This window comes from Bos javanicus, chromosome 10, assembly GCF_032452875.1.
Source record: "Bos javanicus breed banteng chromosome 10, ARS-OSU_banteng_1.0, whole genome shotgun sequence".
Taxonomy (NCBI): domain Eukaryota; kingdom Metazoa; phylum Chordata; class Mammalia; order Artiodactyla; family Bovidae; genus Bos; species Bos javanicus.
In genome coordinates this window covers 46,048,341-46,074,984 of record NC_083877.1, presented here as the reverse complement: position 1 = coordinate 46,074,984, position 26,644 = coordinate 46,048,341, and the positions used below count along the sequence as shown (strand labels likewise).

At 43.6% G+C, this 26,644-nt stretch overlaps 1 protein-coding gene across 1 annotated transcript in view; it reads left to right on the top strand.

The window, feature by feature from the left end:
• The first annotated feature begins 13,762 nt into the window (after positions 1 to 13,762).
• The window catches only part of USP3 (ubiquitin specific peptidase 3), a 102,130-nt gene continuing 89,248 nt past the window's right edge, over positions 13,763 to 26,644 (top strand). Inside the window, exon 1 of the mRNA XM_061431053.1 lies at positions 13,763 to 13,925. Coding sequence (XP_061287037.1) covers positions 13,849 to 13,925 — 77 coding nt within the window. The 5' untranslated portion in view covers positions 13,763 to 13,848. The remainder of the gene's footprint in view (positions 13,926 to 26,644) is intronic.

Genomic DNA, 26,644 nt, shown 5'->3' with positions numbered 1-26,644 from the left:
ACATATACACAATGGAGTATTACTCAGCCATTAAAAAGAATACATTTGAATCAGTTCTAATGAGGTGGATGAAACTGGAGCCTATTATACAGAGTGAAGTAAGCCAGAAGGAAAAACATCAATACAGTATACTAATGCATATATATGGAATTTAGAAAGATGGTAATGATAACCCTGTATACGAGACAGCAAAAGAGACACTGATGTATAGAACAGTCTTATGGACTCTGTGGGAGAGGGAGAGGGTGGGAAGATTTGGGAGAATGGCATTGAAACATGTGAAATGTCATGTATGAAACGAGATGCCAGTCCAGGTTCAATGCACGATGCTGGATGCTTGGGGCTGGTGCACTGGGACGACCCAGAGGGATGGTATGGGGAGGGAGGAGGGAGGAGGGTTCGGGATGAATAAAAAAAAAAAAAGACCTAACTATCAGGCCATGGGCCTTTCCCATCTCCACCCCAAGAATCCCTCAGAGTGTGAATCTAGAAACTATTTACACAAGTTCCCCATGAGAATAAGAAACTTAAGAAGCCAGGCAAGGAGTAGGTTGGGCCTCTAATTTAAGATTAGAATACATAAGATTCACATGTTGCAGTCAAATCCAGATTTATATTAAAAAATCCAGATTTATCATTTTCAACCATGTGGTGACGCCTGCATCACACCACACCACACCAAAATGTCTTTATGGGGCTATCATAGAGAAACAAGATAGAAACCCCAGACTAGGGAGGAGGAGACCTTGTTATCTTTCTGGCTTAGCTTCTTTTTTTGTTAATTTTAATTTATTTTTCAGATTTCTTAAGGTGTAATTAACAAATATGTAAGGTAGTTAAAGTGTCCCTGGTGGTGATTTGATAGCATATACATTGTGAACTGGTTTGTCCTCTCCAGGTGCCAGTTTCCTCACAGGTAATAGGGTGATTGGCCTACATGATTTCCAGAAGTTCATTCAAGTGCCAAGGCCCTAGTCCAGGACCCCATCTCCAAGGGAAAGGTTGCCACATGGCAACGCTGGAATCTAGGTCACCCCCACCCCTAATCACACAACACTGCCCCATCACAGGGAACTCGATTTTGAACAGGTTGCTGGTGCACAGAAGGAAGTAGCAGATCAGTTTATTCAGGGAACTCAGTTCCTGTGAAGAACTGATGGTCCCACCCGGTCTCAGGAGACTAAACTGTATCAAAGCCCCCTTTTAATAATGTGTACTGAGAACCACAGAAGCCACCACACAGAGGACCCTGCTCTGCTCCCACCGCACCCCTCTCTGCCCCACACTGAACCCTGGCCCCTTCATCTTTTCCAGGATGGCTGCTCCTGGTAACCAAGGTGCGATCGGGAGGCTACTTGGCAAGTATGCGAGTCTCCACGACAGGCGGGGCTCCCTGGTCCTCTAGAGTCCAGCCCTTTGAGCCTCTGTTCCCCCACCCTTGCTGCCAGACACACACTGGTCAGGTTCCTTTGGAAATTCCCTTTCTTCGTGCTCCTAGCTGCCTCTCCTATCTCCGATTACTCAGGTTCTCAAGTCTGGCTGTGGCTTTGGGGGAAGTTCTCTGGTAGATGCTAAATGAGATTGGAGGAGCTGATTTCCTGGAAAGTGACTGACTAGATTAGTTGGGAAGGGTGTGGCCCATCTCCTAGGGTGCCTAGGGCTGCCAGCTTTTGCCAACCCTACCCCCACTCCTCAGAACCCTTTCAGTCTTTGCCATCCCCTCTGACCCCCTTGCAAGGAGGCCCAGGTTGTAAGGAGGTCACTTTTGTCTTCCAGTGGGAATATTCTAGCAGCCTTCTCCCCAGATAACCATTCTAGGGGGTCCAAGGCAAAACTAAGAGCTTCAAAAGCATGTATCAGGTGAAGTTGGTGACCTGTGGTTATTAGGAACCTACTTTATGAATGGCAAGAGTTACATGTTCCACCCACATTATCTCAACCTTTCTTTACCACTCTGTGGGACAGGCACTGTTAAAACCCCCATTTTACAGCTTTTGGACCTACAAGGTTCAGAGAGACTGTATTGCTTGTCTAAGATCACAGAGTTGTTTTGTTGTTGTTGTTGTTTTTAACTGATTTTTGGCTGCACCACACGGCATGTGGGATCTTAGTTACCTGACCAGGGATCAAACCTGTAGCCCCTGCAGTGGAACACAGAATCTTAACCACTGGACAGCCAGGGAAATCCTCACACAGTTATTAACAGGTGGAGGGACACGCAGACTCAGCTCCATCCATTGCCAAAGCCAAGGCTCTGTCCATCAGGTCACTGTCTTCAAGGACACAACATTTCTTGAGAACCTACCAAATGTAGAACGCTGGGGCCAGTACTTTGATAAATATCCAGTTGAAGGAGGGTGGGTAGCTCTTGCATTCTAGGCAGACAGTTTCTTACTGGGAGGTGGTATAAACATGAGGGATTCTATTCCAAAGCAGACTGAAATAAGTGCTGTCTGTAAGGACAAGCAGAGTCCCACAGGAACACAGATGAAGAAGGGAGATCAATCTATGCCGTGTGTGAGACAGAGAGGGGGAGAGAGGGGAGGAAAGAAGAGGGGAAGAGGAGAAGGAGGGAGAGAGAGAGAAAATATGAAAGAGATGGGTGCTGGGCAGAATTTTTCTCTTTTTTAAATGTTGGTAGTTTGCCACATTTGCTTAACCTATATGGGTGTGTGCATCTTTTTCCTTTTGGCTGCGCTGCACCATTTGTGGGATCTTAGTTCCCCGATGAGGAATCAAAGCTGGGCCCTCAGCAGTGAAGGCTCAGAGTTCTAACCACCGGACTGCCAGAGAATTCTGCAGAATTTTTCTAAAGATGGGCTTCCCTGGTGGCTCAGATGGTAAAGAATCTGCCTGCAGGGCAGGAGACCCAGGTTCCATCCCTGTGTCGGGAAGATCCCCTGGGGAAGGGAACGGCTACCCACTCCAGTGTTCTTGCCTGGCAAATTCCACAGACAGAGGAGCCTGGCTGGCTACAGTCCATGGGGTTGCAGAGAGTCAGCTAACCCTTTCACTTACACAGTTTTCTAAAGATGGGCTTTGTGTTGTGCCTCGGGAGGTGGGAGGACTTTCACAGGCTGGGGTGAAAGAGGCAGAGGAGAGCATGTGCAAGAAGCCAGGGTGAGAGCACTAAGGATCTGCTCAGCAGTCAGGCCTGTGTGGGGGTGTGGAGAGAAACAAGGCTGGCAGGTGGGTCAAGAGCCTTGAGGCCACGGAAGGCTCTAGGCTTGCTCCTGGGAGCAGTGGGCAGCTGCCGACAGCTTCCAGTAGGGCACAGGCAGGAAGCGGTGATGCAAGTTTGCAGTTGAGATCTGGCAGTGGGAGCTGGGGATGTGGCCTTTGTGTGGTTCCTCCCTTCTTTGGCCAAGACCCACTGCAGGCTGGCCACTCAGCAGGGATCCAGCCATGGAAGCTCCAAGTCTTAGCACAGGCTGAGGGTGAGGCCCCTTCAAGGCCTGTGGCTAGGGTTCAGAGAAGGGAGTGTCCTGATTTTGTGTTTTTCTGGCTGGATGCTGGGGAGGTGTGGTCCAGTAGGAAACACTGAGGGTCCTGGGATGGGAGGGGGTGGTGGGCATGGGCAGGGGAAATGGAAAGGAAATATACTCTGAGACAGGAGAAAGAAGTCTTGCATCTCAGCCAAGGCACAGTAAATGCCCCCTGCCTGTTACAGATTCAGGCTCTTTTCTGACTTTGAAAGTCTTGTTTAAGGAAGTACAGATGAAGTTGTCTTTGAAGTGCTGTAAAACCTCAATGAAACTGAGAACCCGACTGCCTGGGCATTCAACTCACCATAGTTGGTTTTTTGATTCAGTGATAAGAAAAAGAGGTAAATGACTATAACCAAGTTAATACCAGGATGTCAACAATAAAAATACCCATTATGGACAACCACAGGCAGAACTGGCGATGCATGTACAAGGTGAGCACCTAGGACCAGTTTGGGGGGTGTGGGGGAGGCACAAACCTGCCTCTGTGCATGTGTGCGTGTTAAGTCACTTCAGTTGTGTCTGACTCTGTGTGACCCCATGGGCTGTAGCCCACCAAGCTCCTCAGTCTATGGGATTCTCCAGGGAAGAATACTGGAGTGGGTTGCCATGCCCTCCTCAGGAGATCCTCCCGACCCAGGGATCGAACCTGCGTCTCTTGTGTCTCCTTCATTGACAGGCAGGTTCTTTACTGCTAGCACCACCCGGGAAGCCCAAGCCTGCCTCTGTAGTCATCTCTTTTTTCACTGGAATCAGCTTGTGCATCCTACGCACACAGGAAAAGTCAAGTAAGATGCGTGAAAAGTCTTCAACTTTGCTTTGCACAGACTCTGGCAAGCAAAGAGCACTCTGGTGTCCGGAGTTGCCCAGAGGACTCTGTGTTGCTGGACAAGTGCATCACCTCTCTAGGACCAGTCTCCTCCTCTGTGAAACTTCTGGCCCTTCCTATTCTCTAATCATCTGCCCTAAGGGCTCTTAGGGTACTTTTCCATGAAGCGTTGTTACTTCTGATCTCCATTTCCAGCCTGAAAGCACCAGCTGCTACACAGGGAACTGAGAAAGGCTGAAAGGGCTCTAAGGCCCTTTCCTTACTTTTCCATCATTGTTCTTTGGATGAAAAAAAGGTGAAATATCTTTTTTTTTCCTCCTGTTGCTGCCAATTTTATAACTGGGTCAACCACAGCAGAGCTTTCTAGATGACAGAATTATAAAATATGCTTATAACCTTTGGTGTGATTACATAAATGCATAAATTATGGGTATTGGTGACCTCAGAAAATGGTTCTGACCATGATACATGGACCCCTGCTCTCCGTTTCCAAACATTAAGTATTTGGCCAAGGGAGGGATTTCCCTGGTGGTCCAGTGGCTAAGACTCTGTGCTCTCGATGCAGGGGGCATGGGTTCAATCCCTGGTCAGGGAACTAGATCCCACATGCCGCAGCTAAAGATCCCGCCTGCCACAACAAAGATTGAAAATCCCATGTGCTGCAAGTAAAACACGGCACAGCCAGATAAATAAATAAATGAATGATTTTTTTTTTTTTTTAAGTATTTGGCTAAGGGAGACAGAGCAGGAAAATCACCATTTTGCGAGCAGGTATTATTATTCCCATTTCATAGATGGAGGCTCCAGAGAGGTCAGGGTGCAGGCCAAGGTCACACAGCAGGCCAGTGGTGGAAGCAGGACCCCATCCTGAGCAGACCAAAGCCCCACTTCTTTCCAGTGCATCAGACACCTCATGGGAGGGTCTGGGGCTATAAAACAGATGATCTGGATATGTGAGAATTTCATTTTCTGGTTAGCTGGATACTCCAGATAGCTGAATTGTCAGATTAGATAAGGTTCAGGGCTTCCCTGGTGGCTCAGAGGTTAAGGCATCTGCCTGGAATGCGGGAGACCTGGGTTCGATCCCTGGGTCGGGAAGATCCCTTGGAGAAGGAAATGGCAACCCACTCCAGTACTCTTGCCTGGAGAATCCCATGGAGGGAGGAGCCTGGTAGGCTACAGTCCATGGGGTCGCAAAGAGTTGCACCCTCGACTTCACTTTCCAGATAGCAGAATTGTCAGATTAGATAAGGTTCAGATTAGATTAGGCAGAGGTAGAGGTTCTCTAAGTCTAGGATTCTCTTCTCCACCCAAATCCTACTTCTTAAAGCATATGAGCCTCTCCCTCCCAGGGGTTTGTAGGCTCCCAGAGGACACAGTGTCAGGGGTCCTGTCAGGATTACAGTGGGGGGGGAGTCGCATCTGCATTCTAATCTCTCCTATTTGGCTCTACGTAGGTGTGCGCTGTGGATTTTATTTGCATTTCTCAGATCACTAATGCAGGTGAACATCTTACAGACTGTTAGCGGTTCCTTTCTTTCCTCTATCTTATCACTGCAACTCGGCACCCTTATACCCTCTCCCAAGACCTGGCAGAGTGCAACCCCTGATGGATTCCTGAATCCTGGGGACCCAGATTTCTCTATCATGTCAGTTCTCTGCTACAGAGAGTCAGTAGCCCTTTACGTCTGTCTTCCTTGCTGACCTGACCTCCCAGCTTTTTACCTCCTTGCACACGACTCTCCAGCCAGACTGGCAGTCTCAGACTCTCTCTGAGTCTCTGAACCTTTGCAGGGTACAGTTCCCTCTGCCTCAGATGCCATGCCCCCCTCCCCCACCCTACCTGGTTAACGTCCATGTATCATTCACGGCTCAGGTCATATGTTACTTCCTCCAGGAAGTCTTGCGTGATGCTTCCCCCACCCCCATCCACCCGCCTGGGTGGGTTGCCCCTTGTTTGTGGCTAGGCAACATCCTGTACTTCCCGTCATAGCACTTATCATGCTGGGTTGCAATTACCTCTTTGCTTGTCTGTTTCTCTTGCTCCTTTCCTTGTCCCTTTGAGAATGAGACATTGTGTTGTTTCAGTTTTATATTCTGTGAGTCTTGAGCATCAGTGATATTTATTGAATGAATAATCTGTCCTGGGTTCCTTTAAAAAGGATAAAAATCTACCCTTCTGGGCTAACTATCAGTGATTTCAGGCTACCATCCTCCATCACCCACATCAACCCTCCTACTAGACAAGTTCTCAAGGAAATGGACATTCATTGAGGGTCTACTGTATACCAAGCACCAAGCCAGGCCCTTTAAGTGTGAAGTCATTTTCACAGTTTTAAGGCCTAAGACTCCATGTCTAGACAGCACTTTAAAATTCAGAGGATCTGATGTCCAGTCAGTCAGTGAAGAAGCAAGGGGAAAGGAGTGATATTATACTTTCCATCTTGATAGTAGCAAAGAGATGTCAACAGAGGAGGCCCCCACATAGCTTGGAGCTCTAAGTCTTTGTACTTTTAGTGCCTGGCATGTGGCAGGAGTACAGACAATATGTGTTGAATAAATGAACAAATGGTTGAAGAGAAACAGAAAAGAAGAGCAGACTTTCTTTCTTCTGAAGCCTAGAAGACCCGACATTTCTTCCTGGACCCTACCTAATATATTTCCTCCACGTGTTGATAAGCAAAACTCTACACTGAAGTGTTTTTGTCATGGGCAGCTGTCCACAACGCCAGCCAGTGATTTCTGCTCAGTCTATTGAATAAAAATGACTACACCCAGCTATAAAGGAAGCTGAGAAATGTCTTTTCTGAGCCTAGGAGAAAAGAAAACAGCTTTGGGGAACTTCCCTGGTGGGCCAGTGGCTAAGAAGCCATTTGCCCTTGCAGCGGACACAGGTTTGATTCCTGATCCAGGGGGTTTCCACATGCCCTGGGGCAACTAAGTCCGTGCACCACAACTACTGAGCTTGCGCTCTAGAGCCTGAGAGCTGCAACTACTGAAGACCATGTGCTCTAGAACCTGTGCTCTGACCAAGAGAAGAAGCTACCGCAATGAGAAGCTCACAGACAGCAACTAGAGAGTAGCCCCTCTCACCACAACTAGAGAAGGCCCTTGTGCGCAATGAAGACACGGCACAGCTAAATAAATAAATAATTAATTTTAAAAGGAGCCAATCTTAAAAAAAAAACAAACAAACAAACAAAAAAATTTAGGGTGAACAGTTAGCAGTCACTGCCGAAGGATATAAGGACGGTCTTCTGCCAATAGCGCTTGGTGGCCGTGAGCTATCACAGGATCAATGGATGTCCACTCTACAATGGCCCTTGGGGATCATCAAGGCCCAGGGGGTTCAACTCCCTGATTTTACAAATGGGAGACTGGGGCCCAGAGAGAAAAGTGATTCCTTCATTTATTAGAGTTCTTTGGTGCTGGAGCCATTTGGTTTTGCATAGTTGGTCAGTGCTTTAGCTGCAAAGTGGGTCTTTAAACAAGAAAACCTCATCTCCTTCATAAAACTGCCTTGAAGTTCACATTTCAATGACAAAGAGGAAAAGCGTTAAAAGGAATACAAATTTAGATGTTGATTATACAATGATTATGATAATGGTGCTGAACATAAATTCTTTAGTTACTCAGAAGGCTTTTCTGTGTCCTGTGGTTCCTAAGAATCTTCTTCATTGTTAGGAACTTCAGCTACCCGTAGAAAATACTGCAAAATCATTTATCTGATCATGTGTGTGAGGGGTGAAAACCACTTTTGATGAAAGAGCAATTACTTATTGTGTGTACGGAGCCTAGTGACTTCACTTTCACTTTTCACTTTCATGCACTGGAGAAGGAAATGGCAACCCACTCCAGTGTTCTTGCCTGGAGAATCTCAGGGACGGGGGAGCCTGGTGGGCTGCTGTCTATGGGGTTGCACAGAGTCAGACACAACTGAAGTGACTTAGCAGCAGCAGTGCAATTATTTAAACCTTCTTTGAGCTTTAGGTCTTTCATTAGTAAAAAGGAAAGGATTATACCTGTATCTAAGATATTTGCTGTAGGGATTTAAGAAGAAATGAAAATCACCTGATAGAGTATCTGGCACCTACTCAGGACCAGAAATGAGTTGAAGTCCTTTCAGTGAATCCCTAGGGGAATATTACACAAAATGATTGATATAATCACTCTTGAAAGGGGCACTTCTAACATTTAATCAATAATCTTTTTCTTATATCTTCAGTTGCTGAACTCATTGCCTAGGATCCACAATTGAAAAGAAAAGCATCTGCTCCCAAAGGAGACTGAAACATAAACAGAAAAACCCAGCACCATGTGCAGGCTGCAGGAACGGAATGAGTGATGGTGTGAAGGGAAGGCTTAGTCTTGAGTGAATGATGGAGGGCTTCTCTGAGGAGGCTATATACTTCATGAGAGAGGAGTCAGCTGGCCAAGCAGAAGGGAAAGTGGGGGAGAAAAGCACATTTTCTATAATGAGGGAGCTATTTTAGATACTGGGGCTTCCCTGGTGGCCAGTGGGGAAGAATCTGCCTGCCGATGCAAGAGACTCAGGGAAGATCCCTGTGTGGGGCAGGGGGAGAGGGGGCAATCCCCTGGAGAAGAAAATGGCAACCCACTCCAGTATTCTTGCCTGGGAAATTCCACGGACAGAAGAGCCTGGAGGGCTACAGTCCATGGGGTCGCAAAGAGTTGGACCTGACTTAGTGACTCAACAACAATATTTTAGATGTTGCTGGAATAGTTTTTTTTTTTTTTTTAAGCTTTAACAAAAGAGAAGGGATGAGTGACTGTGATGGCAGTGGGTTTCCAGTTTTATCTTGCCACACATGGGGAGTCACTAAAGAATCTGGGGCAGGGAGATAATAGAAAGGGGTAAATGAAAAGAACTGAGAGAATGACAGCCAGTGATGGCTAGCTGGCTGAAGCCCACACCCAGCCTCATCATTGATTTAATCATTCAACAAATAGTTATGAAGGACCTGCCTGCCATGCACCAGGCTGAATTCCAGGAGCTGGAAATCAGGCATTGAACAGGACTAGCAAGGTCTCCGTTCTCCTGGAGGAGACTGACAATAGATAAACTAGTAAACAAGCAAGGAAGTATCAGATAAGTGCCTCTTGGAAAATTAAACAAGCTGTTAAAAGTGTCCCTGAGCTTCTGCTCCTCACCCTCTTCCCCTCCTTCCAAATACCCGCCAAGCCTCCTCCTGAGTTGTCTAAGGAGATTTTGCTCCTAGGAAAATCTCTAAGGTAAATCATTAACCTAGCTCTCTCGGTGTTTTCAATAAGACATCTTCCCCAGGGCCCGGTCTGCTTGTTATTCTTGCTTCGGGACCACCGATTCTGCCAGAAGCCTGGAGTCTAAAAGTTAGATGAGGATGGTCTTGACAACCTTGAAAAGGGTCCTGATCGTGGTTCCCTCGGCAACGTATATCCCCCTCCCCAGCAGCCCCCTTCCCGCTCCAGGCTCAGCCCCTTCTCCCCACCCCCCTTTATATAGATATCCCCTCTAAAAGAAAGACATATGATAATACGGTTGAAATTTTTCATTCCTCTCCTCTGAAAAATGCAGACTTCTAAAACTCGCCCGCCTCTGTGAGCAAGAGCCATCCTCTTCTATTCCTAACCCCTCCCCCGCGTCCCCCCACCCCTCCGCGGGGATTCCGGGAGGCTTCGTGTTCTGGGCACCGGTGATGGAGGCTGGCTCAGCACCACCGGGCTCACCCTCCTGTAAGTCAGAGTTCCCCAGCGCCAGAGGGATGCAGGCCAAGAATCAAAAAGCGAACATTGGAATAAACGCAGCTGAGGAAAGGAGGGACTAAAAAGGCAGATTCCCCAGTATGCCCCGTGGTCTTCCCCCTTTTGACACATTTACTCACCACGAGGATTAAAAAAAAAATTTTTTTTTTTCACAGTATGAAAACTTTCAGAGACACAATAAAGTTTTAGGTAAACCAAGCAAACGTCCCAGGAGGGCCTTCTGATTTTGCCCAGCTTTTCTGAACTGCCTGATAGTCATAGTTTTCCCTCTGTGATCCATAGCAGTCAGGGATGATTAAGTTAGGACCCCTGCTTGGAGAGGTTTCTATTTTAGTTAAAGAGAGAAGACTAATAAAACTTTTCCTTTCCCCTCAGCCACCCCACACACACCCAGTTTGCACCTTACAAGGTATATTCACATTCTTGATACTGTTAAAATCATAAATTCAAAGCTGAAGGGAAATTTAGAGATTAAGAGAGGTTAAGCAGAACAATTACTTGGCATATACTGGGCCACTTCCTAACCATCTGCCCATGGTAGACATTGCTAATCGATCACTCCTTTATGATCTAACTCTCACTTACTGGATACCCTCCATGTTCCACTCCTAGGAGTACAGCAGGAAACCAGACGGACTTGTTTGCTACCCTTATGGACCTTCAAGGGGAAGACAGACATTAAATAAATACACGCCTGAAGAGTGTTTTAAAAGGAGGAATATGGGGGCAGACAAGGGCATCGCACACCTGGAGGGAACCAGGATGTGGAGCAGGGTCAGGAAAGGCCCCCTTGAGGAAGTGATGTTTAAGCTGAAATCTAGATGACAAGGAAACTGAGTCTTCATGAGGGTGAAAAAGGAAACATTACATGCTAGAGGGCAGACCAGCATGAGTTCAGGGCATGTTTCAGGGTTAAATGAGGGGGCATGAATGATAAATGGGGGTAGGTGTCCAGAGGGATAGAACTTGATCCAACTAGTCCTTGGATAAGAATCGGTTGATAGGAGGAGAGGGTTGGGACAGCCTGAGCTGAGGTCACATTTATTGTTTATCCTCCCTCTTCTTAGGAATTATTCTCTCACCTGCTGCCATTTTTTAAAGCTATATTTTAAAAACATTTTTAATGTAAAAACTTTTAATTTCGTTGTTGGTTTAGCCACTTTTATTCAAGCATTATTTGCAGCATTGGAAAACTGTAAATTATTGACTACCTACTATGGGGGTGGCAATTCTCATGACTTCTCACATCCTTTTTGTGAGATAAATATTACCTTCCCCATTTTACAGATGGAAAAAAAAAGGCTTGGGAGGACTAGAAATACTTGCTAAAGTTGGTCATCAAGTAGGCAACTGAACTAGGATTTGAGCAGCTGCAATTTCCACAACTCTGTCACTGTCATAAAACCTCCAAATGGCTTGCTCTAAAGCAGTCAAGTAAAACTTGGGAAGCAACCAAAGACGGTTGCCTGAGGAGTCGGAAATACTAGAGGGATATGCGGTGGGGGAGGAGGGGGGAAGTGTCCGCAGAGATGCTGCAGGTGAGTGTACACCTAGGCAGGGGATCGCGCGGCAGAAGCAGAGCGGCGGCTGGTGGTGCGGAGGATGGCGAGGCGTGAGAGGTGACTGAGGGCATCCCTCGACTGCTCCAGGACTGAGTACGGGGAGGTGCCCCGCTCTAACCTCTTCCCGGCCCGGCCCGGTTAATCATTTCCTGACCCTCCTTCCTCCTCTCTCCCAGCCCGCAGGATTGCCACATCAACCTCCCCCCTCCCCGCCTCCTGGCCTGTTGCTCCTTCGCCGGGTTTTACAAGGAGCCCCAACTTTGAGGCATTTTCTAACAGCCCGGGACGCCCTCAAGGCCGTTTCCCGGAGAGGTCGCAGGCTCGCTTGGGTGTAGCGCTTGCCCTAGCGGCCTCTTGAGGCTTGCCCTATGCTCTTTTTTTGGACTGAGAGGTCGGAGAGGCGGGATCCAATCCCGGCGCGGATTAACTAATTAAAGGCTCGGTTTCCCCTGCGGTAAAAAGGGAGGATGGTAACAGCAGCTGGCGGGGTGGTGCGCGGTTGAAATGAGGTATTGTGTGTTAAGTGCCTGGCTAGGAGACAGCAGTGGGTGTTTAACAAACGTTAGATCCCTTCCCTTTTTATCACCTCATCACCGGGACCGCCCGCTCAGCAAACCTAGGTTACAGCTATCTCGCTTAAACTTAAACTGGACGTTGAGATCTGAATGTCCGATCATATGCTCGAGGTAATGCCAATAGTGATTCATAGTGACAGTGTTTGAACCCCGGTTCACGATCGCCCCCGCCATCTCGCACCTAAGTGGCTGGCTAAGGCCACATGTCTAGAACCTAGTCCAGAACTAGAACTTAGTCAGTATGGTACCTGCCGCAGGGAGCAGACCACTAAACCAGTACTGCTCTGGGACCCATGCAGCCCGCTGGGCCACCGGGGGCCAGGCCTTTAACCTGAGTCTGAGCCACAGTGTGTAAAGTGGGGGCTCTCTGTCTGCCCGTGTGGTTTTTATTTTCTTCTTCACACTTTCTTTCGTGACCAGATTTTCTACCCCGGGGTAGTCAGACCATCTCATTACGCTGGATCAGTGTTTTCTGACTGCGAGAGCTCGCCCAGGGCGGGGAAAAAGCAGCGGACCGGCCCAGTGTGCCCCGGCTTGGCGCCCCACCCTTCTCGGGGCCGGGGAAAGTCGCGGCTGCTCGGGGCAGCGGAGTTGGGAAAGTCACTTCAGAGCGCAGTCTGACTCTGGGCCACCCGCCTGCGAGCGCGCGGACCCCACCTAGCTGGGGAAGACGGGGGCGGGGCCGGGCCTGGAGGCGGGGCCTGCCCAGGGGCGGGGCCGGGCCGGCCTGGGAAGACGGAAGCCCCCAACCTAGGGGTGGCGGCAGGACCCGGATCCCGGAGCACCACGTTTTCTGGAGCCGGACATCTAGAGACGGCGGGAGAGAAAACCCGGCTCCCGGAAGCTTTTGCTTTCTTTGACGCAAGGGCTCGGGACGCAGCCGCCGTCGGCCGAGCGTCGGGCGAGGAGCGACCCCAGACGGAGTCGTCGGAGTTCCTCCGCCCCCGCCTCGCCGGGTCCCGGAGCCTCAGTCCTCGCAGCTCTTCTGGTGGCCATGGAGTGTCCGCACCTGAGCTCCAGCGTCTGCATCGCTCCGGACTCAGCCAAGTTCCCCAACGGCTCCCCGTCGTCCTGGTGCTGCAGCGGTGAGTGCGGCCCCAGGCGGCCTGCAACGCACCCGAGGCCCCGGCTCCGCCGGGCCTGCCGTCTAGGGGCCGCGGGCGGCGGACGCGCGGACTCGGGAAGCGGTGCGGGCAAGCCGGGCCCGGTGGCTGGGGAAGGGTACTCGGTGAGGCGTGCGGAGCGGCGGCGGGCGGAGCGGCGGCGGCGGCTCCTTTGTTTCCCGTGGCCCGACGGTCCGGCCGGCGAAGGAGAGGCCCGCGAGGGATGCGAGCCCGCGGGGGCCACGAGCGCGTGGGGACGGCGGCGAGCCGGGACCCTGGCCTGCGGCTCGCGCCCCTGCGCCGCCCGGCAATGCCGGGGGGCTGTGGTGGCCCGTGTCGCCCGGTCGGGGGGCTGCGGGAGTGGGTGTCCGGCCCCCACAAGGCGGCCGCACGTGTGGCCGGGCCCTAGTTGTGTGTTCTCCTCGACCGGACAGGAAAAGCGCCGCTCTTGGGGGCAGCTTTGTTTGGGCTGCTGGGCGCGCTGGGGCCCTTCGCTACCTGCTCTGGCCCCGCTTCCTTTCGCTTCCCCCTATGCTCCAGCGACCCGACCCACGCCCGGTGGGCGGGAGCCGCGACCCCGAGAGGTGCTCAGAACTCGGGAGGCCGAGGTCAGAGGCTTTCATCAGCACGGGAGGGGGAAGTTTGAAAACAGGCTGCGGGCTAAAAAAGCTCAGAAGGCTGATGGAGCAGCTGCTTTGGAGGGGCGGCTAGCGCTGCTTTTCAGGTCTTCTTGGTGGGTTGAAACTGCTTTGGGATTTCCGAGTCCATGTGCTGGAGGACAGTTATTAGGTTTATGTAATGCTTTTGCATTGCTTAAGCATCTTAACTCCTTCTGCCGGGCCTCTTGGAAGCCCCAGTGCCCTCTTATTGTCTGCTCTAACGACTTAGGATCGCACCGGCCACACTGCTTTGATTACTTCCTGGTAGGGCCCTGGTGCAGCCGATAGGGTCTTTGTTTATCAGCTTTGAGATAATCGGTGGCAGCTTGGGTTGGAGAGTAGAATGTAAATTGTGCGTTTCAAAAATCTTAAGTTCATTTGAAGAAATAAAAGAGCAGTGGTACGGTTTAACTGTGTGACGTTTCTCATTATGGGCCGGAGCTAGGAAGATAGTTTAGAGAATGCCTTAACACTTTTGACAGGTTACTTCTTAAATGGTGATTATTATGTCCTTAGAGAAAATCACAGGCAACAGCCACAAAGAAAAATGTACCCTGGTATAAGGAGTCGAGATAACTGGCTTCCTTGAGCTCTGAGAGGTTTGATGCTTTGCTTGCCTTTGTAAAGTCAGATTGTCTTTTTCTGCACGAAGCCCGTAAAGATTATAACCGGTTAATTGATTTTGCAGTGCAGTATTGCAGTTCTTTTATGAGGGTGCAGAAAACTTACCTACTAATGTTTCTTCCACAGTGAATGTTGAGTATGAAACAACAAATAAAGTGTGTCAAATTGCTTTACAAATTAGTTGATGTTGCATTAGCTCTAATTGTAGCTGTGGTGCTGCGATTGTGGTAAGTTGTGTCTTTCTTTCTTTTTTTTCCCCAAGAGATTTGGGGGAAGAAATGACCAAAGTAAACACTAGAAAAAGCATACCTCATGAGGAATGATGAAATTACTTTCTCTGTGGATTACTTTCTACAGGGATACAAAGCAGACAGCTCCCTTATGGCTTTTTCTAGGTAAACTCACATCAAATTTTAAAATGGCCTCACTGGGCACATGCATCTAGAAAAAGGAATAGAGTTTATGCAAGTGACAGATTTCCTGTTGTGAGTCAGCCTTGCCTTTGTCAGTCAGGGCGTCCACATGACTGTGGGAAAGAGGTGCAGAAGATCGAACATCTCTTGAGGAACTTAAGTTAAAATGGAGCATAACTTAGAGGCTTGTGCTGATACAAAGAACAAACTAGTATGGCTGGCTCTAAGGGAGGGGTTATTTCTGTCCAAGGGCTAGGATGGCATCTTTGCATCTTGCAACAAAGTTTGTCTCTGACATTGCTTTGGGAGGGTGATTTTAGTCATGTGCTTTCATTTGTAGAACCAATAAAGCTAGTTTCGCAACTTTATGTGGGTTTTTTCCTTCTGCTCAAGTTCTGTGAATTGAACCCATTTCATGCGGGCCTCCCACTAACCTATTGGCATCCATTCATTGATATAATCTCATATTTTTATATTGAGCTTGATCTTGTTCTTGCCTGCCTGTTGTTTCAGTGATTAAATGATTATTAACTATGAGTCTTTGGCTAATTCATCATCTTGGAGGGTTATGTATTCTGGTATTTATTCTCCAACACTCTCAAACGTCTTCTTTCCTTTTCTTTTTGGTAGGGCACCAAAAGAGTAGCCAGTGTGTGGAATAACTCGGTGACCGAGTGCGGAGTCTGATTGCGTTCTTTTCAGGGAGGGGAAATCCCTGTTTTGGCACTGGGGCAATAAAAGTCATGCCCTTGCCCTGTTTTCTTTGGGAGCTTGCAGTTACATCACAGTGAAACAGCCTCAAGGCAGCCAAGCATATTGCAAAAGACCAACATCCTAGGCTCTTCTAGGTAGCAATACATCCTTGGAAAGTAGTTCTGTTTCCTTTGAGCCTAAGTCTTATGGTATCATTTGTAAAACAATGGGTAATACTTCACATTCACTTCACAGGTTGTTGTTAGGGTGCACAAGGTAATTTTTGTGCAAACTTTGAGAGACTCCAAACACTATTCAAGTAATAGGTGGTTTTATAGGTCAGAACATCTTTATGAAAAGGACTCTGAATACTTAAGTATCTAAAGCCCCTTAAATAGGGACTGGGACAGACTGGCTTTATGCTGAATTATGTTTTGCAAGATCTATTACTCAACAAGATTAGGGGGTGTAAGAAGTAATTATACTTCGGAATTAACTTGAGCTTCTTATCTGTGGAAAGCCCTTGGTACATATTATTGTATATGTTATGTAATTGTGTACCACAGCGGTTCTCAAACTTTTTGTTTTCAGGCCTCTTTTACCGTCTTAAAATTATTGAGAACCCAAAGAGCCTTTGTTTGTATGGCTTATAGCTATTGATATCTGTTGTATGGAAAGTTATATTTATATATAAATAATATATATTTATTATATCCTTTACAATTAATAATAATAAATCCATTACCTGTTAACAAGTAGTAATTTACATAAATTTTCAAAACAAAAATTTGGTGAGAAGATTGGCATTTTAATTTTTGTAACTGTCTTTGTTATTTGGCTTAATAGAAGACAGCTGGATTTTTACATCTGCCTTTGCCTTTGGTCTCTTGAGATATCACACATTGGGTAGCCTCTGGAAAACTCCACTGCATGCTTGTGAGAGAATAAGGGTAGAGAATAAAAGTAACATCAGTATTATTTATGAAAATAGTTTGACCTCATGTACCCCTGAAGGGTTTTGGAAACCCTCAGGGGCTCAGGATCACACTCTGAGAACCCACTTGTATACAACAATAGTAGCAGTTAAGGACAGCTGCTCTTATCAAAATAGTTTTCAAATATTAAAGAATTCCTTAAGGTCTTAAAACTAGCAGCATTTATGTCTGCGTGGAGATTCACAGAATTTATAATACATAAGCTGGGACGATGGAGTCCAGTAATCAATCCCTTGCTCTCAAAAAAGTTGCAGTCCAATCTGGTTGAGGAGAGACAGGAAGCTAACTGGTTAGAAGTTAAATCCATGTTGTGGCTTAAGGTAAGTGTTGAAAATAGTAATCTCCTAATAAGGTAAAAGTTGATTTATGTCTAATTTTGCTAAATTCATTCTCATTTTTAAATGAAAACGTTTTAAATAAAAACGAGGTCATTCTTTCAAGGTTTTTGTTAAGTGCACGTACCAGATGTTATTTTCAGAAGCTGGAGACTTCTGAAAGTATACTTCATTTGTATATGTATGTGTGGGTAAAAGGGTTGAGCCAGTGGCAAAATACTGGAGAGAAAACCCAGATTGGTTAAAAAGATGCTCTAAACACAACTATTTTCATAACTAAGGTGAGCCAAAGACTTTAAGGGTTTGGGTTAAATAGCCAGTTAAATTGTAGATATTTTAATAGCATAGGCATGAAAAAATTTTCCCTGATTAATTCTTTAAAGAGTTGAGAAATCCTCTTATAGTTTCTAGTACACACTTGCCCTCACATTACCTAAGAAAAGTAAGTGTAGATTAAGTAAATATTTTGCAATTTGGGATGGTTATTGGAGATTAATCCTTTTTTGAAGATACATTTAGTTGGATAGAGTTCTGATTATTGATTGCATCTCAGTGGTAATAAACTTGTCATTTGTGATAACGCTTGAGCTAAAAATGAGATATCACCTTGATGGGGTGATGGGTTATTTTGCACCAGATTTCTCTCACAACCTACATCTAAAGAAACCTCTTACATGCCCAGTGGATTAAACTTTCTAGATAGGATCAGTCATTTGTTCATTGTAAGGTCAAATGCATTTACTGCTCCTAGTAGTAACCCTGTATGAAATTAAGTGCCTAGCATCTAATAAGACACTCAGTAAATATTTGCTTAATGAATGAAGGAACTTTCTTCCTTTTGATGGTAGCTGGATTGGCCTTAAACTTGGTGTTTAAAATACATGGAAAGCATAGTGAGTGAGTGTTTAAAATAAATGGAAAGCATAGTAAGTGAGCTTCTCCCCAGAATGCTTTCACCAGTCACCGCTCCTGGCTTTTAGTCTATAAAGTAAAGTTTGACTGGCTTGTGAGGAACTGACCATCTGCAGTCTTGTTACCATGATGAATTTGTAGTCTTTTGACATTCTGTGTTTATAGGTAGGCAGGTATGACATTTTAGTAGTAAATGTGGATGGGACAGTTAAAAATCAGTGGGCCCGTGATACTTTTGAAGATTAATATTTAAATTTCATACACTTTTCTGAAGAATTTTAACTTTTTCGATAAGATTTGTAAGCTTAAGTCAAACGCAGTTGTCTTTCTAGTTTTTCTGGCAGTATCCCACCTGGAATCCCAGCCGCTAGAACTTTAAAGCAGCCTAAGCTTATTTCCAAAGTCTCTGAATAATTGGTAGTAGATGTGAAGAAGCTGGGATTTAGAATGTGCTCCATGTGTTCGTTTGAAGAGGCTGCATTCTAGGGACTGAGCCTAACATTTTGCTGTTGTGAAGAAGTTTTGACACGTGGATCCGAAGTTATTCTCCGAATAGTATTCTTAGTAGTATACAAAGAATATCCTTCATGGCCTAAAAGCAGAAGAAAGGATGGGGTTGAGGGGTGAATTTGAACTGTTTGTTTCAGTTTCTTGTTATTCATTTATTCTCAAAATAGCTGATTCTCATCATTCTTTGCTTTAATAGCATTAGCCTTAGGCTCTTATAACATCCTACTTTTTCCACTTTGAAATTTAAGCGATTTCCTTCTTTACTGGAATATGATAGATTAATTTTGAATCCTTTAAACTTAACTTAAAAATATTTATGTTTTTCTAGTGTTTGTCGCTCAGTGAGCATAACAGTGAGTAACTTAGTTTGTAGCTCATTGAGTAATTTAAATTCCTGTTTTAAAATTTAATTGAGTCCCTCTTCCATCAGGGAGTAATTTACAAGGGCATTTCCCCTAACCCGTGTTGTTTTTTCTTTTGCAGTTTTTTCCCACTTCTTGAGCTATATTAGACATTTTCCTTCTTTGAAAGAAAATAGTAGTGTCCTTTGATTGTGTCCAGACTGTGGGTTTTGTGTTCAACCTAAGCATCCAAGTGGACTTGGATAGTAGCTTATCAGTGTTTGAAGTGGGAACTATATATTGTTAATGTATTTTAGTGTTTTATGTTTATTCATAGCTTTTAAACACAAGAGCCACTGCATTCTAGGTGTTTTAGTAGAGCTTTCCTGGACAGATGGCTTAGAAGGAGGTACTTAGATTCTCAGCAGGGGCTGGTACTTTTTGGAGGGTTTATTTGTGATGAAGCTTACCTTGATTGACAGCTTAGAATGCCGAGAATACCATTAGCAGCAGCAACAGCTTGTTCATCTTACCTAGAATTGTTTCGCCCCAAGACTTCTCAAGATGCCCTGTGATTTCTAATAGTCTGTTTTGAGAATGTAGGGAGAAGGTATCTTTCACAACGAAAGGAAATTTACCTAAAAATTGTTTATTGCAATTGTATCTTGAAATCTTTCTGGGTTGTTGAATGATCTTTGGCTTAGAAACCTGTAAACAGAGGTCATCTTTTAACTGCTGTGAGTCTGCAGATGTTAGTGTATATAGTAATTCCAGATGTTTTCTCATCTACTAGTTTTACTGAGTAGGAGGAGAACTGAGAACAACATAAAGGAACTTCAAAGCAGTTGGCCAGCATTTAATCCTGACTAATTTAATTAACTACCCATCCTTGAAGTTTTTCCTGTTTCACAGATTGTGAAACTGAGACAAAGATTAACAGAGTTGCTCAAGATGCTTGGGGATATTAGAGATAGCCCAGAGCTTAAATTCAAATACCATTCAAACCATACTTTTGGCTTGCCTTTTTAAAAGCAAGGTCTTTATTTTGTCATCTAGTCACTTACTGCTTGATAATTTAAAGGATTATAAGTGTTCGGAGACATACTTGAAGTAATTCCTCTGAAGATTTTTGATGTGAAAGTGTATTTTAAATTCTACATTTTGGAAATAATTTATTTTAAATTTCTATATTTAATTAGCTCTTCCTCCCTCTGTTTATTGATTAAAATGCCAGCAAGGTGGAACAAGGTTGTTAATACAGTTGGAAGAACACTGTTTTTGAATGTCTAAATTTTGGTTCAGATTGAATTTTTTTGTAGGCTGAAACGGGCTTTACTTTAGTTCAGATATCATGAAGCCTTCTCACCATAGCTGTGGATAAGGATAAAATGCAGTGAGCTCTTTGTCATTTTATAACCGTGGCCCCCTCCCATTTGTTCATTTTGTTTCTGCTGGAGGAGATTCTTCTTGGAAGTTGTTTGTTATGGAGTAGGGGAGGGAGAGAATTCTTAAGATAGAGAATTTTGCTTTTGCTGCTGGTAACTCAGGGGTTATTTGAATCTTTGCTTTTAGGCAGTAACTTTTGTTGATTCCATTTCGTTATATTTTAAGATTTTCCAATCATATTTCTTGTAGAAGTTACTTATAGTCTTTAGGCTGCAATGCTTAAAACAAGATTTCCCTCCCCGCCCCCCCGCCCCCTGCACACTTCTTAAGACATACTGAAAAACAGGTATATGTTTGGTTTTTACAGATATATAATATACAGGTAAGCTTAAGAAGGCAACTTCAAATTTTGAAAACTTTTGTTGAAACAAAACCTGTGCATTGAAAAGTGAAGTTTGTAGTTGTCTTGGTATTTGTGTTAGCTAAATGCTTCACCGTTAATCACCACTAGCTAATTAAATTTTCTAAGACCCTTTTGAGGAGGGAAATGAGAGTTTATTTTGAATATGATCCAGTTTGCGTCTTTGAAAAGATATTATAACCGACTGGATTTTATCTGAAGACTTTGTACTCTGCTGTAGGATTGAATAACTCTATCAGCAGGCTGTTTTCCATTTTGAGTAGATGTTCTCTCCTGATATTTTTTCCTTGTTCTAGCTGGGTTTAAGGCAGCCTTTAGAAATCTGCTTGCCAATTTATCCTTGACCTGTCCTGAAGACTCGTAATTTCATGGACTGTTCTTGAACTATCTCATCACCAGGCAAAGCAGGCTGGTGATTAACTGTCATGTTCCTGCAGGTTTAATTTAACCAATTGTAAGATAGGACACTTGTTGATTTCACTTCTTTAAATCTTTGTTCTTACTGACCATGCTCAGGTTTTCCTTTTTAGATAATAGATCTTTGTTTTGGTCAGAGTTTGTGAAGATCATGCTGAAATTTCTAGGCAGCAATTTTTTTTTTTTTTTGGTAACAGAATGTTTCCCTGGGATAATGGATAGATAAATGTTGAAAAATATTCTAATTTTTTTTTGTTGTTGTTAAAGAACTTCTATTTAACTTAGTCTGGGGCTGACATTTATATTATTGATTGAGTGGTTTTTAAATTTTAGTGTCACATAGTAAAACAGATTAACTCTAGTTTCCATCTGAATTATTTTGAATGTTAATTGTGAGCTCTTTTGGCATTGGAGAAACTGTTTGCAACAACAAGATTCAAGCTTCACCTTATGTGTATGAAGTAGCTGCCAGAGCTCAACATTCATGCTGTGAGAATTTAATTCTAATTTAATTTAACTGCATTGGTTTCATTTCAGTTATTTCAAGTGTTTTGTTTGTGTGTTGTCTTTTTAGAACCTCATTTAAAAAATATTTTTTGAGACTTTTTTCCTTTGAATGATTAATACAGATTTTTGGGAAAATGTGGGTCAGATTTTTTTTAATGTACCTATTGGTTGTAAAAAAAAAAAATTCCAACTCTTGCTTTGCATCAAATAATTAGAACAGCTAATGGAGTTTACAGGTGCCTATTTTCTGTAATACTGGGTATCTAGCCCTTTAAGCAGAGTATAAGTATATGCCCAGTTTATGTTTTTTCTTTCCATTTCTTCATAAGTAGTCCCATTGATTTTTAAAAAGATATTTTCCCAGTACACCAGTAAATACAACTGTGGTAATTTCACACCCCCACCCCCAGATTTGTATTTTAGTGCTAAGCTATACTGTATAACCACAAAAAGCTAGAAAAAGGATTGTACAACATAGATATTAAACCTGCTCTCTGAGTAAAGTCTTTGATAATGAGGTCCCTTAACGTCTTAAATGTTTTGTTGATTTATGGGAGGGAGTGCTTCCTATAAAATATGTGTGTGCATCTTTTCTTGTCTTGTAAACACTTGCTTTTGTTTTGAAATAATAGTTGTGTGGTGTTTACATTTATGACTTGATTAATTTCTTTTGAAAATCCTTTTACTATTTAACTATGGATTTGCTTACTCAGGTTGTTGGCAAAGTGTGGAATTGCATCAGATCTTGCTATATTAAATAAATGGAAATAATTGGATGCCAGAATCTTTCTTAAGTGATTCATGGCTTTTGTGTTGGTAGTCTGTATACAATCAGCTTCATAAGGAGAGTTATTTTTGAAACAATATAAGCTCCTGATAATTTTTCTGTGGTTATTTGTGTCTAGTCTTCCAAAGGCAGCAGTAGCCATTTTGACTCTGATTTAGTAATCTGCTTTGACTTGAGTAGTTTCAATCCTTCTCTCCACTACCCTTCCCTCTCATTTGTAGGTAGGGGCACAGTTCCAGCATTTAGCTGAAGACTGTAGAACAGATAAAAGCATAATAGCTTCATAGGTGCCTTTTTTTTTTTTTTTTAAACCAAAGTGGGTTTGAACAAGTCTGAGTCTGTGATAGAAGGAATAATAAAAGATGTTTAGTACATTACAGTTGAGCATATGCAGTTTCACATACATTATTTCCGTATGTTGTTTTCAATTGCCTTTGAGGACTGGTTTCAGAAACGCATTTCAAAATAGAGTGAAATGCTCGAGCCAGTGAGGGGACTAGTCTTATGGATCAGAATTTGCCTCTGTGTAGGAAATCAGCAGGACCAGATGCCCTCTCTTCTGGCTCTGTAGGTATCTGGCTCTGTTAACATATAGATGATAAATTTTGGCCAGCTTTGAAATTACATTCTCTAGTAGAGGACACATACCATTAGCTCTGGAAATTAGCCTTGTAGTATACAGGGAGTTGAGTAGGTGCCTGGCCCCAAATGATAAACAGTTTGTAATTTTTATTTCATGTAATAGGTGATTTTTTAAGATGAAAAAATGTGGTTTAGGCAACTTCATGAATTGATATGATTGTTATATCAGTTTACCTTTTAAACATTAGTGTTTTCAAAAAGTAGTACATTATACAGTTACGCCATACAGTATAGTATCAGAAGGTTTAAAATAGAACAGCAGGCTCCCTTCCCTCCACCCTCAGTCTTACTGTCCACAGACAACCACTTTCAGCTTTGTTAGCTTTCTCCCTTATGTTTACCCACATGCTTCTAAGTAATACATTGTTATTTTTCAATTTATCCATTTTAGGTAGTATCTCTTGACATCTTGTGTTGGTAAGTGAGGACATTAGTATTTCATTACCTGCCCACTCTCCATTTCTCAATATGACCAGACCACAAATTTTTATTAATATTGTGATTACTTTTTTTTTTCTTTTCTGGCATTTTATTTTTCCTTTAGTTAGTAATTGCTTTTTTTTTTTTAATTGCTTACTTTACTTTCTTTACATTTTCTCCCAAATGTAACATATACATTTGTCAAATGTCTATGAATATTCTTTTCCAAGCATTTAAACACATACTCTCTTAGTAGTAGTATTCCTGAGGCTCTCCTTCCTAGAGTGCCCTTGCTTCCATCTGAGCTGACTGTTCTCTGAGCCGACTGGACAGTTTTTACCCTGTGACTCCCTCGCTGTCCTCTTGTGTTAGATCTCCCATTCCCTGGATCACAGGTCTTTCTTGTCCTTGGTTTATTAGACCATTGTGCTGGAGTACATCATCTAGCTCCCTTCTCAGGGGAGCCACATTTTTGATCCCACCCAAGTCTGACACCTTTATCCGACCTTTGTACTTGACTGCTTGGTTGACTATAGACTGTTCGTTAGAAAAGATTTTTCTCTTAGAATTTTTTTTTTTTTTTTTTGGTGACGCAGCACAGCTTGTGGGATCTTAGTTCCCCGACTAGTGATCAAACCCACGCCCTTCCCATTGGAAGCACAGTCTTAACCTCTGGACCGCCAGGGAAGTCCCTCTCTTAGAATTTTAAAAGCAATCGCTTCTCGGCCTTTTGGCTAAGATCAAGTGTAGAATTTTAAAAGCAGTGTTCCTTTGTTTTTAGGCTTTCAGTGTTTTTTTTGTTTTTTTTTTTTTTTTTAAGAAATGTGATGCCTTTTTGATGACTGTTTCTTCATATATAGCCTTTTATTCTTTCTCCTGGAAGCTTTTAGGATATTCGTCTTATCCTTGGTGTTCCGGAATTTCAGAGTGATGTGTCTTGGCATGGCTTAGTTTTTCTTTTCTTGTGATGGGTTCTCAAGGGACTTTTCAGTCTGTGCATTTGAGAGTACACTCATCTTCCCATCCTTAAATCTCCTAGTTTGTACATTTTTCTTTGTACAACTCCTATTAATTGAATGTTGAGCACCGTGGGTAGAACCTGTAATTTTCTTATCTTTTTATTTCTTTGCCTTTTGGTTCTAGTTCCTGAGATATTTCCTTGTTTTTATTTTTCCTTCTACCCTTCTACTGAATTTTGATAATAATATTTCTTGTTTTTAAGTGCTTTTCCTCCTTTTCCTTTTTTTTTTCTTTTTCTTTTTTTTTCCTCCTTTTTCTGACCATTGTTTTTTCATACATCCTATTGCTATTGTTTCGCAGTATCTTCTCTTGTTAATCCTGGGTTTTAGAGTTTGTTTTGAGGCTTTTCTGTGCTGTCTGCATTGTTTCTCTTGTCTCTAGGTTCCTCTTTTTCTTTTCAAAATGATTCTTTCAAACTAGAGCTTTCCTTCACAGAATCTTATTTTATCTATTTTTTCATGTAAGGGTGGGGCACTAGAAAGCTCTGTGAGGCTTGTATACATTGGGCTTCACTGTGAAGTTGGGGACAGGCCGCCTTCTTCATTGGAGGAAGACAGTCAAGACGTCTGTGTGGATATTTATTTTTTTGCACCATTTTTTCAGCATTCCCTCTGGGAGCTGTACACCTGGCTGCTGCTGTCCTGACATGAGGACGTAGGAAGTCCATGAGCTCATTGTCCCTGCAGCCCTTGGGCCCCTTGTTCTTAGTGCCACCTTTACTCTGCTGTCTGCTGTGCCCCGTGTCCCTAAGCCCAGGACTGCCTCCCAGCTGCACTCTTCTCTGCTGGTACTTTCTGGGCTGTCACTCTTCTCTGCTGGCACTTGGGCTTAGCTTTCTTCACGCTACGAAGATTGTTACTGCTCCTTCGGCTTCTTCCTGACTGCCAAAAGCATGTTGAAGTTTGCTTGTCTCACTTGTTCTCTTTGTGAGTCACTATTGATTTAATTTTTTATTGTCATTTTAGTGAAATGGGGTGAAGAGGAGATAAGGGAGAAATTGGTCTGCCATGCTTAATTTGGTGTTTATTTTTACTTAATTAATTAAAATTATTTGGCCATGCTCTGCAGCATGTGGGATCTTAGTTCCCTAGCCAGGGATGGAACCTGCATTTCCTGCATTGGAAGTGTAGAGTCTTAACCACTGGACCACCAGGGAATCCCAATTAGTGTTTATTTTTAAATGAAATATTTTTAAATGCAGTTTTTAGGGTAAAAACATGCTTTGCCTTATCAGAGATGGATTTTATTAGTAATCATCCAGAGAGTTAAATCACTAAAACTGAAATTTTGCAGTACTATTTTTGAGTAAAAGTTTAAACCCAGATTTACCTTCCTTGATAAGCAGAGCAAAATACTGTTGCTATTACCAGAGTCAGCAGAGAGAGTAGATAAGCCTCTGGGTTTGGCTCTGCTTGGGAAATTGGGAGCCAGAGTTTGGATATATAAAAGAAACATGTTGTAATGTCATTTGGACTACTGCAATTAATCTATTACAATATTTTTACTGGATTAGTTTGTCATCCATTAATAAAGGGAAGTTACTGCCAGGTTTATAGTACTATTTGGCCTGTACAATGGTAATTTAACCTTTTCCTTTGTGTTATAGTAATTTTCAAAAAGTATGTTTTTAATAGGAAGTAAAGAATAAAAATTTAAAAATCTCAAAACCCTTTTTATTTTGATACACTTTCACACTTAAAGGAACCTTATTAGAATAATACAAAGAACTCCCTTGTACTCTTTACCTATTCATGAGTTAACATTTTGCCACCTTGGTGTTACATGTGTACCTTCTTTCTATATATTCCCCCCAACTCCCATCACTAATTTGCATACCTAATGTTCCTTCATCCATAAATGCTTTATCCCCCCCTACCCCCCAAGAACAAGGACTTTCTTTTCATTAAACATGGGATATTGGTTAATTAGGACATTTAATGACTGATACAGTAGTATTATTGAATGCACATTCCATTCTCAGATTTCTCCCGTTGTCTCACTGTCCTTTATATAATGTCCTTCATAGCTGTTTGCCAGTTGTGTCGCCCCACCCGTCTCCCCTGCATCTCACCCACGGTCGTGAGTTTCATTTTGTTGTGAACTCTTTTAGTCTCCTTCAGTCTCTAATGGTTCCTTATCCTTTCTTTGTCTTTCACGTCTTGAGTATTTCTGTAGAGTGTACTTCAATTTGGATTTTTCTGTTGTTTCTTTATGATTAGATTCAAGTCGTGCAAGGTTTTGATAG